At 41.7% G+C, this 13,428-nt stretch overlaps 1 protein-coding gene across 1 annotated transcript in view; it reads left to right on the top strand.

The window, feature by feature from the left end:
• ITPR2 (inositol 1,4,5-trisphosphate receptor type 2) overlaps positions 1-13,428 on the top strand; it is a 474,341-nt gene that overhangs the window by 399,634 nt on the left and 61,279 nt on the right. The window contains exons 53-54 of the mRNA XM_040642268.1: positions 7,919-8,049; positions 9,442-9,607. Coding sequence (XP_040498202.1) covers positions 7,919-8,049; positions 9,442-9,607 — 297 coding nt within the window. The remainder of the gene's footprint in view (positions 1-7,918; positions 8,050-9,441; positions 9,608-13,428) is intronic.

The raw sequence follows: 13,428 nt of genomic DNA, 5'->3' as shown, positions 1-13,428 counted from the left end.
ATATATATATATATATATATATATATCCCAGCAAAAACTTGGCAATAGTTTAAGTAGCTGAGTAAAATTAAACAGCTGTTCGGATCTTTTGGCCATCTTGAACTTCAATTTGTTGTCACCAGTACTTGTTATCTTCTTTTCAATTGGACACTCTTTCTCCTTAACAGAGTGTGAAAAGTGATAGGTTAAAAAATGTACTTTCTCGTTAACACAAATATTCTAACAACATGGTCCCCAGGATTTTGTAACTGTATTCCTGCCTTGCTCTTCTATCTCTGAATATTACCTTCAAATTATTTCCTTTATTTTAAAGCAAATATATTTAAACTACAGTTTGATTTTAAGAAAGGAATATTACTTTGCCAGTGAACCAACAACAAAGCCAGTGTTCCTCGGGCCAGAGACTACAAAGATGGCTGACCCAGGGCCCAGCGTGGCCGCCGACTAGTGACGCTCGTTCACACATGGGAGCCCGAAGCTACTAAGGCTCAGTGAGATTGCTGCCAGAGCCTCTCCTGGAGTAAGATCTTCGCAGTCCTACATGGTGTGAGCACATCCCAGGATGTGGCTGCCCAGCTCTGTGCGATCTTACAACTCTTAGGCTTTGTACAATTGTTTTTGATAATCAGCCAGGCATTCTAGTATGATTGTTTTGTGTGCTCTAACTGTGACAGTTTGATCTTAACATTTAAAAAAATGAAGTGAATATTTTTGTAAAACAAGAAATTCATTAAGTCAATTCAGCACAAATCCTTGATGAGGATGATGGTGATGGTGATGATATTACCATAAAACCTTCCTTCCTTCCTTCCTTCCTTCCTTCCTTCCTTCCTTCCTTCCTTCCTTCCTTCCTTCCTACAGCAGTATTGGTTCAGCCTGTACTATTGGCCAGCCACCGTGCTGGGTGTTCAGGACATAGTATTGTGTAGACAAACATAATCCTAGCCCTGATGGAACTTATAAAATAGTTGGGGGGGAAGGGAGGCATGAAAAGTTATAAACTATGGTGAGTACTACCAGCGGTGCTATGATCGATAATCCAAGAGAGCTTGGCTGTAGGTAGAGCAAACAGAAAGGCCTTCCTGAGGAGGGATGATTGATTGATTGGTTGATTGATTTTATTATGTTCAGTTAGCCACTAACTTGGTTTGGGATGTGGTGTTTAAGAGATTATTCAAACTGAGACTTGGAGAATGAGGAGTCAGTCACACCAAGAGGTAGGGGAACTGCATTCCAGGCACAGGGACCAGCATGGGCGAGGGCCCTGAGCCATGTCAAGGATAGACAGATGCTACTAATTATCTTCCCATTACGATTAAAAACACCGAAGGACAAAAACTTAAGATCACATAGCTAGTAAACTAATCTAGATCTCTGATGCTAGGCCTGTTCTCCAGTCTTCTAAGTCTTATTGTCTTCTAGTTAAAGGATTAATCTCTGTACATTTTTTTCTTCCCTAACCAAAAATTAGATTATTAAAATTCTGCCTATCATATTGCCTTTCAACTAGAATGCTTGGATAACTATTCTTTATGCATGCTATCCTCTAAAGGCAATACTTTAGACATAAATATTCTCAATTATGTATTTCTCAACTGGAGTTGATCCCCCTCTCCCCCCCCCCCACCTCCCCATTCTCCTACCTCAAGACATTTGACCATGCCTGGAGACATTTTTGGTTGTCACAACTCCGGAAGGAATGCTACTGGCATCTAGTGAATAGAGGCCAGGGGTGCATCTCCAACGCACAAGACAGCCCCCTCAACAAAGAACTCTCCAGCCCAAAATGTCAGTAGTGTTGAGGTTGAGAAACTCTGTTCCATTGTGAAGCCTGTTTGGATATTGGTTTATAACTCTGAATACAAACTCATAAAAGGCTTCTCATAACAACCTCTACAACCTGTCTCTCACCTAATATATTACACAAGAAACAGAACTTCCCTCTTCTCTATGGGCAGATGGGGGCAATTCTTCCAGGCTTATTACCCCAGGAGCAACATCTCCATGTTTTTAGGCTCCAGCTGAGCTGGGAGTAGGGAGAGGCAGCTATGATTTTGCAGGAAAGCTCCCAGAGAAGGAAGAAGAGGATAGTGGAGGAATGTCAATGCTGGAGGTGTGGCAGGGACATTGTTGGGAGCCAGAGCTGATGACAGTGGCCTCACACCATCTGGGGTCATTCCTAAATCAGTGTTTGAAACTACAGGGATGCCTGTTATTAATGTACCCACTCTTTCCTCTGTGCCCTTTTTTTGCATTTGATAAGGTAAGTGATAAAATTCATCTGACTGAAAATTCCACAGATTTGATCTTCTAGCCCTTGCCACCTTTAAATCTCGGCCACACGTATTTAACCGCAAGGGTAGAGTAAAACTAGAACCTGGTGTTTGTTGTGCAGCATGGGTCTCTTAGATTTAAAAATAACTTTTCCATGTCTAAGACCAGAATTAAATTTTAATTTGCAAACCCTAGTGTGCATTTGTGATGGCCTTGGTTTGTTAGCTTGTGGACAGCAGGTCCACATTACAAAAGGCCCAGACCCATACACAGGAGCAGAATAACAAGCCTCGTGGTGATTGGGAAGCCCAGCGGCTGGTCCCCGAGGAAGCCCCAGCAGATGCGGGTAGGGTCATTGTCCCAGCAGCCGCACATTCGCACGGTAACGGGCAACCAACTGTGGCCAGAGGAAAAAAGTAAAAAGAACTTTTATTTCATTTGCTGCAGACCTACCTGACTTCTTAGACAAATATAATCGCTTACCAAAGAAAAACTAAAAAAAAAAAAAAAAAATTAAAAACCGACTTTCTAGAAAAATGAGGCCTTTTTTTAGGCAATTTACAAAATATCGTTACAATTATTTTCTAAGTAAGGGTCATTTGAATGTACAGAAAAGGGAGGAAGTTCACAGATTTCTCACATGTTTGAGCAATTCAGATTTAATATGTTTTGGTATTTTACTTTAATAAAAAAGACTGATGAATAGCTGAAACCCATCAGCCTTGGTGCTGCTCTGCGTTTTGGATTCCCATGGGGTGCCCAGCATTTTAAATTTCTCTTTCTAGTTAACATTTTTAAAAAAGAATTTCCATAATGAATCGATTAGAATTAAAGTTTAAAACTAACAAACAAGAGGTTTTCAATTGCACTCAGACTTTCAGATATATCCCGGTGGCCGTCTGTTGTTTCTAAGAAATCATAAAAAAAATGGGTACTTTAATTATTAAAGGAGAAAAATAGCATTATTAAATACTCTTATTCAAGCATGTCCAATATTTGAAAAAACATATAGGCCAACACCTCAAATCAGAGCCAGTAGAATATATTTTTATTCCTTTCTTTATGTAAAACACTTTAATTTCTGTTATTAATTAAGAAAAAATACTTTATTTTACTAATAATTGAAAATGAGGATGATTTTGTTCAAGTGTAAAGGTGGTAATGTTAAAACTTTAAATTTGCATAAGATTTTATAGCCATCTGTCAGTAATAATGATAATTATGACACCTAGATTCGTTACCCCCTATGTGCCAAGTGATGTTCTAAGTTCCTTACATGTATATATTTAGTTTTTTTAAATGTGTCCACATTACACATCTATTTCCACTAATTCTTTCCTTTCGCCTGTACGCAAGCATGCACTCTCACTTCTTTTTCTTTTTTAAAGATTTATTTAGAGGGAGAGAGACTCTCGAGCAGACTCCCCGCTGAGCGCAGAGCCTAGCAGCAGGGCTCAGATCTCACAACCCTGAGATCATGACCTGAGCGGAAACCAAGAGTCTTATGGCCAAACCAGCTGAGCCACTCAGGCAGCCCTCTCTCACTCCTTTGATAACTCAGATCTCACAACCCTGGGATCGTGACCTGAGCGGAAACCAAGAGTCTTATGGCCAAACCAGCTGAGCCACTCAGGCAGCCCTCTCTCACTCCTTTGATAACTCCCTGTTTTCATCATTCCTCCCTTGCACCATTAGCTAGCCTGTTGTTCGTTCTTGTATCTGAAACCTCCTTGCTGCCTCCATTTGAACCCTCCTCTGCACTCTGTTACCTGCGCACATGCACCCACCTCCTTCTTTTCAGGACCAGAATTTCCAAAAAAACAACTGGCCTGCACTCTCTCCTTCGATTTCTGCATCAACTGTCTTCTGTTTCACTATTTGCCATCTTCCTGTTGTTTCCTGATGACTTGAATGTTCAATCCAGAGACCTCTTCTTGCTTCTCATTGCTTTTGACTCTTCCCATAATTTTTACATATTTTGGTATCTTCTCCATCTTTACGTTATTTTCTTCCGAATTTTGGCTCACAGTACTCTCCCAGCTCTCTTGTGCTCTCTAGCTTTTAAAAATGTCTTCTCATCTTCTCATTCTGCAATCATCTGAAATTCTCTCCTTGTCTTCATCATAACACCTTGCATCCAGCTCCTTCTTCTCTGTTGTCCATTTCTGTGACCTAATGGGACCACCCATTTCCAAGTCAGCTTTGCCTGGAAGCTCCAGCGGGATGTGTTACACGGCCTTCTCCCTCATACCTAGGGTCCTGCCAGCCCCTGTTCATCCATCCTTGCCTTTCTCACGGCCATCACACTCTTTTGGGGCTCATCACACACTGTGCCTCCTAAGCGGTCTTTCTACCTCCAGTCATTCTCTCCTCTTCAATTCACCTACTGTGTCACCACTAGATTATTGGTCAGAAATCACTGCTTTGAGTCTGTTCTCCCCTACCCCCAACTCAAGATTTTCATGATGCTCCATTGCCTGCCACATAGACCCCAGACTCACAGAGAGCTCCCAGTCTATCTCCCCAGCTTTATCTTCCACTCCTCTGCATGCTGGTTTATTTTACCTCCCGCGCTCTCTGGCCATACCATGGGAATGCCTCTCTACTCTTTTAATCCATTGACTACTCGAGGCAAACTCAGAGTCTACATTAATTAGAGGGACTCCCCACTCATTATCCCTATTATTAAAGCTTCTCTATTCTGATCTCTTTGCACCACTTCTGTGGCTGTAATCATGTGCTAATTTGTCTTATTATTTAAGTAAATGTTTTCTTTCTTACTATTTCATTAGCTAGATGATAAACCACCTTGCCCCCGTTTAAAGTTTTCCACTGGCTCCCCGTGGCTTTCAGGATACAGTTTAAACTCTTTAGCTGGGTGTATGAGTCTCTCCATAATAAACAGGTCCCTCCCTGTTTCTCTTCTCACACTTGTCTGCACATACCAAACGCCCAGTCATTCCAACACACCGTAGTTCCTCAAACACCCCATATGCATTCATGCCTGTTTACCTTTGCTCATCCTCTTTTCTCTGCCTAGAATGTCTTACCTTGCTGATATTACTGGCCAGGCATGTGTCTCTTTCAGCATTTAACTCAGGTGCCCCCTCCTTCAAGATGCTATCCCGCCCCGCCCCTGTGAGACTCACACCGTCCTGCCTGCACGGTACCCTGGGGTAGGGCATTGTTACCTAGGAAACCGTTAATCTCCTAGGGGCTGCCACACTTTCCTCTTCCCACCTGTATACCTAGCACCTAGTCCTGTGTCTGTGGAGACAGTGCGATGAGGCAGGTTTGGCATCGGGAAGGCCAGCCGATGATGTAGGTAGGTCTCCACAAGGTGGCATTCACTTAGGTGAATTTACTATGACTCAGGGCCTGGCTCTTAGCCCACAGGCCTGGGAACTTGGCTTCACACACTGCGAGTAAATCCATCTCACAAAGATAGAGCCTTATTAACCAAACTCATGGAGGCTCCTGTATAAACCTTGCATGCCTAAGCACCGACCCTTGCACCGCGGGTTGACTGGACCTCTGCTGTCATTGACCTGCCCTGGGCATTCTCCCCCTGCGTGCATGCCACACAGAACGTCAGTACTGTCATTGTTTATGTTTGAGGCCAGTCTATTTTATTTCACAATGGCTAATCACATGAATTTTGTGTGGATTTTACTAGCTCACCTGTTAACGAATGAGCAACCTCATTTTTAAATTCTTAGGGAGAGATGGAGCGCTTTCGTGTGGCTTCTATGTACTGACTAACCTGGTACTTAATTAAGTCTTTAGGAAACATTTATGTGACATGACCAGGTAGTCGCTGATTGAATATATGAATGCGGATCCTGCCACTAAATATAAGATTGCTTTGACCAGACATCCAACCATGGCAAAGTAGCTTATGGACATATTCCAAATGACCTTATTCCTTGAAAACCATATTTCTTTGCAAAAATTCCTTTAATTCTCTTACACATTTCTAACTAGTGTTCTTCACGTTCTTCCTAGCCATGGCGTTAGAACCCCCCCCCCCTTTAGGTGTTGGGGACCTAACTAGCATGTTGCACACTGAGCTTTCTCTGCCTGCCTTGTCTCCTCTGCTGCTCTGCTGTCCCCACCAGCCTCACCTCTTCCCCATTTCTCCTTCTCCCAAAAGCAGCTTGCTTTCTTCTCCTTTCTAAATCAGAATGTGCCTTGAGGCTCACCTCGAAGGTGAGTGGTCTGGCACGGACTCTGCTGCTAGCTTTGATGCTGCAACTTCGTGCTTGCCCATGCCTGACTTCCGCCCTCCTCTGGAGGTATATATTTATGTTTTAAAAAGAAACCGCTCTGACTAAAGTGAAAATATCAGGATCCTCCCATCCATGTGAAGTTAAAATAAAGTCAGTTCACAAGAGGAAAAATCAGGCTTTTTGTAAAAAAGTACCAAACAGGCTGTTGGTCATGGATCATGTAGACAAAATTAGACTGTTTCTTTTTTTTCCCCACTTTGATTGTTTTCATATTCACACCTGTGGCTACACAATTTCTAAAATTCAACACCAGTATGGTTCTTTAACCTTGTAACAAGAAAAATATTCTGCTCACCAATTTTAGGAAATTTTTATTCTTTTTTTTTTTGAAGATTTTATTTATTTATTTATTTTAGAGAGATAGTGTGTGTGCGAAGTGGGGGAGGAACAGAGGGGGAGGGAGTTGGGGGGGATCATCTCAAGCAGACTCCACACGGAATGCAGAGTCTGAAGTGAGGCTTGATCTCATGACCCTGAGGTCGCGACCTGAGCTGAAACCAAGAGTCGGACGCTTAACCAACTGAGCCACCCAGGCACCCCAGAAGTCATGATTCTAATATAGTAAGAACTTTTCACTATTTTAAATGACTGGGAAATTATTGCCAAGTTTTCCTTGAAACCAAATAAAACCAGGGATTTTTTTTTCACATTCTATCTTTTCTGTCTCCTCTTTTCTCCCTATTTTCACGTAAGTACACTAACATAAAATAAATTGTTCACATAAATAAATTGTTTCTTCTCCATAGCTCAATGCTCACCATTAAAAGAGCTTAGGTGCTTAACTAAATTAATGAAATAATATCTGCGCTGATTTTTAAGCCCCGACTATGTGTATTCTAATCCCTGTGCAGTGTTTTACACATCCTAAATATAATCTTTTGAAGGGTTTCATCCTTAATCGGACCTCCCCATTTAAAGATGAGGATATTGAGGTCGAGTGACAGCCCAAGTCTCAGTACTGGGACAGAGTAGAATTTGAAGCCACGCCCACCCAGCTTCCTTGCGCATGCTCTTTCTCCTGCAATAGCTTAGCTCCTGGGTGAGTTGACTGTCTTCCTGAGGTCTTACCACAACCTCCCCACACTGCAACAGTGCACCAGGCATATGAGCTTTCTTATATGTCGTCCTTTCCATTCTGTCATTTTTCACTCTTGAAAGAAAACAAATATTTCAGAATACAGTTGTGTGGCCTTCTCAGGCTGTGTCAGTCATGGGCTGCTACACGTCAAATACGTCTTCTGTGCTTCCAAAAATTGTGTCATGGCACAGTTATAAAGGAATACCTATTTGGAAGTAGACAATAGCATATTTAAACCATGAGTTTGTTGCCTGGTGTAATTTGTGTATTCTTATAGCTGATGAAGAGTATGAGGATGGAATTGAAAGGACATGTGACACTCTCCTCATGTGCATCGTCACCGTCCTAAACCAGGGCCTCCGGAACGGCGGCGGCGTGGGAGACGTTCTCAGAAGGCCATCGAAAGACGTAAGCTGGAGAAAACATATTTTTTTCAAGAAGACCATTAGCATTTTTTTTCTGTGTCTATATTCTTTTTTTATAATAATTTTTTATTGTATTATATTAGTCACCATACAGTACATCCCTAGTTTTTGATGCAGTGCTCCATGATTCATTATTTGCCTATAACACCTGGTGCTCCATGCAGTACGTGCCCTCCTTAATACCCATCACCAGCCTATCCCATTCCCCCACCTCCCTCCCCTCTGAGGCCCTCAGTTTGTTTCCCAGAGTCCACAGTCTCTCATGGCTCATTCCCCCTTCTGTTTACCCCCCCCCTTCTTCTTCCCTTTAGCATTTTTAAAATTTTCTTAACAGCATCTACAACACAATTTTGTTTTCAGGATGCTATACTATGTCGTTTGCTTGAAATGTATAATGGTGGCCATTAAAACCAATTAATTGTATACTAGAACTCTACAGAAATAGCTAAGGTACCAAAAAATCTATGTCTGTGAGTAGGGTTATGAAACATTTCCAAGTTTGAACTGTGTATTTTATTACAGCCCTGAGAGCATGACTACAAACTTGGTAGAGGAGTTAATTGTTACTTAAACAACAGAAACTAGGCTGCCTCTTGTCTATCAGGCTTCTCAGGCATGAAGATTTACTCTTTGACTCTGAATCGTAATAGCGACCATTATTTATCCATGATGAATATAAAATTTGAACAAATTCTAACATGAGTTCATGTATTAAAGCAGCAAGGCTAAAAAATTTCTCATTAGCTGCAAAAGCTAAGCTCAAGAGCCAGGCTGAAGGCTTGAAAAATCTCAGTTCTGCAGCAGGCCAGCTGTAGCATATTGTCAGTTCATCGAGTGGTTCCTCATCTAGGAAACGGCTGGATTACAGTGTCTCTGATGTGTGTTTTAATACTGCCTACCCGGTAGAAGTAAGCTGGAGCTGTCTGTACTTGACCCTCTAAGGCCAAGAACAAAATCTAGTCTAGAAATTGACGAAGCATTAGGTCCTTCTCAGCTCCCTAATCGCTGACCTTGGGAATTGCTACCTGTTTACCTTTTGTGCAGCTTCTGGGATAGGATCCCAATGTGCCAAAATGCATTTAGCAGAATGATATAGTACAGTGGTTTTTAATAAAAGGTATGCCCCCATTGGTGGGAGGAGTATAAGTCCTGGAGAATGGAAGGGGCTCTGGGAACAGATGTGAAGTTTACTTCACAACACTTAAAGAAAAGAAAATGAAGACAGGAAGTGAGTCTTATTTTTTCCAGCTTGGAGCACTATTTATATTCATTCAGCAAACATTTATTGAATATATTCTCAATGCTAGACCATATGCCAAATCAACGTACCTTGAAAATATGTATACATATACATGTTTTAAAATTTTTATTTCAGGAGCCCTTGTTTGCTGCCCGAGTGGTCTATGACCTTCTTTTTTATTTCATTGTCATCATTATTGTCCTTAACTTGATTTTTGGTGTTATCATTGATACTTTTGCTGATCTCAGAAGTGAAAAACAGAAAAAGGAAGAAATTCTAAAGACAACCTGCTTTATCTGTGGTAAGTGTTCTCAGGATACTAAAATAATAGGTGAAGAAACTGTCCAGGAGGAAGGAGGGGCTAGGGTGATTTTTATTTGTCATGCTTTGGGAAAAATAATTTCAGAGTGAAAGCTGGACAGAAATTATATAACTGGGCATTAGACTAGGGTTCTCTGCTTCCAGAAATAGAAGAATCATATCCGAAAGCTATCTTGTCATTATTTCTGAAATTTATATGATTTTCTGACTGTAGAATGTGTTGCAAAATTTCAAAAGGTTACACCAACTGGCAAATAGATTTTTAATCACAATAACATATTGATTAAATGGCAGAATGATTTTTATTTTATTTTGTTGAATTATGAATCCACAGATGATTTTTCTAGCAGCTTGAACTTCTATTCACTGACTGTTCCTTCTCTCGGTTTTTCATCTCTCTCTCTCTCTCTCACACACACACACACCTCACCCTCTCCTCCCCTTTCTCCTTGTTAGCTCCCAGACTCACCCACATCTCTCCTTGCCCTCATCATTCCCTTCAGCTCTACCCTCTTCTCAATATACGTCAGCCCTTTGGTTGTCTCTGTAGCTGACCTAGCATCCTAGAATTCTTCCCCCTCTTTGAATAATCACCAAGTCCAGGTTATCCTCACTGTCTGTTTCACCATGTTGAGCTGAAGAATCTTTTGGTTAAAGTCACAAAACAAGCATAAGGGCTTCGCTACAACATTATTCTATATAACTCAAATTGGGCCCTCAATAAATCCCATTCCCTCCTTGATTCACCTTTTGTCAACTGTCTCATTCTCCTCACTGGGTCTCCCAAACCCTTCCAGCATTCCTCCAGCACTCAGAGGTGTACCAAGTACTAACCTGTAACAATGAACTGTATTCCAAGGAAACAAACATGAGTTGGACCTGCCCTTCTTCAGGGTGTTCACAATCTGTTGTGGAATGCAAACACAATAAGTGTCATTGCTATCTAGTGTGTTAAAAAACATGATAGAGAAGTTCACAGGCTGTTATATCCCTTCAGGTTGTGGTAGGGGGCAGGCCAGAAAGGGTCAGGAAAGGCTTTTAGAAGAGATGGTCACTGATTTGATGTTAAAAGATGGAAGGCAGTTAGTCTATCAAAGTGGGTAGAAGCAGAGGCACCCGGGTGGCTCAGTAGGTTAAGCATCTGCCTTCAACTCAGGTCATGATCCAGGGGTCCTGGGATCAAGCCTCGCTTTGGGCTCCCCATTCAGTGGGGAGTCTGCTTCTCCCTGTGCCCTTTTCCCGGCTCATGCTCTCTCTCTCACATAAATAAATAAAATATTTTTAAAAATAAAATAAAATAAAGTGGGTAAAAGCAGAGTGACCAGCATAAGAACAGGCATGAAGGGAAGAACAGCACAATGGGAGTCTTCAGTTACTATAAGGAGCTCAGTGTTGCTAGAGTATGAATTTCAGTGCAATCTGTGCCCCAAGAAGAGGTTCACCAGAACGTGGTATTTTATGTTAAAAAACTTGGACTTTGTCCTGTAGACTTATAGAAGATGCTGAACCATTAAAGAATTTGAGTACAGAGTCTAATTTTTGTTTTTGAGCAATGGTACAGCTATGGAAGGTTATTTGTCTGGGGACATAGTTCAAGTGAAAGGTAACGAAACTTTGCTGCAGGAAAGTTAAGGTGGCAGTATTAAGGGAGAGGACAGGGTCAGGAAATATTTAGAGACAGAGTTTTAAAATCTCAGTGGTTAGGAATGAATATGAAAGATAGTTGCTTGCATGGGTGGATGGTAGTTCCAACACTTGAGTTTGAGAAGAAAAAGAAAAAATTTGGAGAGGAATATGCCGAGTTTGGCTTTGGAAATACTAAAATTGCAGTGTGTACTCGACACCCCAGTGGGCCACACCCAGCACAGAGGTCAGCATTAGTCTGAGCCTCAGAGAATGTGTCTGCACTGGGGACAGTAACTGGGGAATCTTCCATCTGTATGTGGTAGCAAAAGCCAGAGCGTGGGGAAAGACTCCAGAGAGAGAAGAGGAGACTATGAGGTTTAGAGTGGGAAATATCAGCACTGAAGAGTTGAGAGAAAGAGGGTTGTACGTGTGCACACACACACATGCACATACACACACAGATCTTTCCAGTAAGAATGGTATGAGGAGAACCAGGAATGTGTGTCACACGGATATGAGGGGAGGACACAGCCTTGGAAAGAAAGTGATTGATTATCAACTATTTCAAAGCAGAGAAGGCCAGTAACATATTATGCCAAATAGAGCCTTTGGATTTCTCATTCAGGTGCTTCAGGATAAAGATGGAGTACTTTCCATGAGGATAAGTTGCACAATGCTGGGGGAGACTTACGGGAAGGAAATGAGGCAGAAAGAAGAGTCTTTCTTTATATGTCTAGACTAGATGGAAAGAAGCAAGATTTGGGATGGAGCCAAGGAAGATATGGTACAATAATTTGAGGATTTGGGGAAGAGAGGCATTGTATTGAAGACTGAGTTCTGTGGAGGAAAAAATATGCTGCCTTTGAAAATCTTTTTGTGTGTTTCATGGTCTTGCTTTTACAGTGCTTCCTCTAAGTCCTTCCCTTCATGATCATAATAACTGTTATGTCAGTGTGCAACCTTGGAAGAAAGGGCTTTTTGGGAGAATGTATCAGTTAGAAGTGAGCCTCATTCGAGGTCATGATGCTGCCTCCCGTGTTCTAACAAGAAAGATGAACAGCAAAGCAAGCCCAGCACTTAAGTACCATTCCTGCTCCTCTAGGTTTTCCCTTTGCTGACAAAATTCTCTTTGGCTTTTCACAGTCACTTAAAAAAAAAAAAAGCCCTATAACCTATAAACTCCTTAAAACATCATAATAGCCATTTCACCAGATTGAATGTTTTTCTCAACTCTCCTCATTAGTTTCCTGCTGACCTTTCCTTTTGCCTTGGATTGCTCATTCTCTTGTTCTTTCACAAGGCTTCTCCCAACCACTGGATAAATGGTTCAGATTTTATCATTGACTTCTTGTCTCTTCTCTCTGCCCTCTTCTTTAATACTGCCTTTTGCAGATTATTGCCCAATGTGCAACCACAGCTCCAACCTCTCTCCAGGCTTTTGTCCTTTGTTTTCAGTTGTTGACAGACACCTCTACAGGCATGACTTCTGGCAGCCAAATCTACCATGTCTAAAACCCAGTGCATCTTACCTTTCCATCGTCTTCCTCTGACCTAGCAATTTATGTGACCTCCATATTGGCATTGATGATATCCCACTGGGCCTTCAGTTTTCTGGGCTGAGAGCTTCTCCATCATTTTTAGCATCTCCTTTTTCCTATTCCAGGTGCACTACTTAGCATGTGTTAATGAATCTGTGTTCCCAATCTCACTCCCTTCCTTCCACACATCCCACAGCCACACCTTGATTTTTCAGGCTCACCTTGGCTCACACCCCAAAATGTTCTGCTCAATGCTGCCAGACTAATTTTTCCAGTTTGAATTCATCATTTCCTTACTCAAAAGTCTATCAATAGCATTGCACAGTCTGTAACTCTAAAATTCCAAATTTCCTGGCACATAAGGTGCTCCGTAATCAAGCTCCCTTTTTGCCCACCTTTTCACCCAATGTTCCCCTGTTTATAGATCAACTTCCAGCCCAACTGCATTACTCATCTTCAACTTAGAGGCTATCCACGTGTTCTCAGTTATGGTGTTTCCGTTTGGAATGCCCAAACTCCCAAACTGTTGAACTCCAACTCTCACTCTAAGGCCAGCTCTAATGCCATTATTCCATGAAGCCTTCTCGGATTTCACTAACCAGCAGCAAATATGTCTGCTTCTAAATTGCTCGCATCA

This window comes from Ursus maritimus, unplaced genomic scaffold (assembly GCF_017311325.1).
Source record: "Ursus maritimus isolate PB19 unplaced genomic scaffold, ASM1731132v1 scaffold_26, whole genome shotgun sequence".
NCBI classification, from domain to species: Eukaryota; Metazoa; Chordata; class Mammalia; order Carnivora; family Ursidae; genus Ursus; species Ursus maritimus.
Note: the sequence above shows the minus strand (reverse complement) of the source record. Positions and strands in the feature narration are given on the sequence as shown.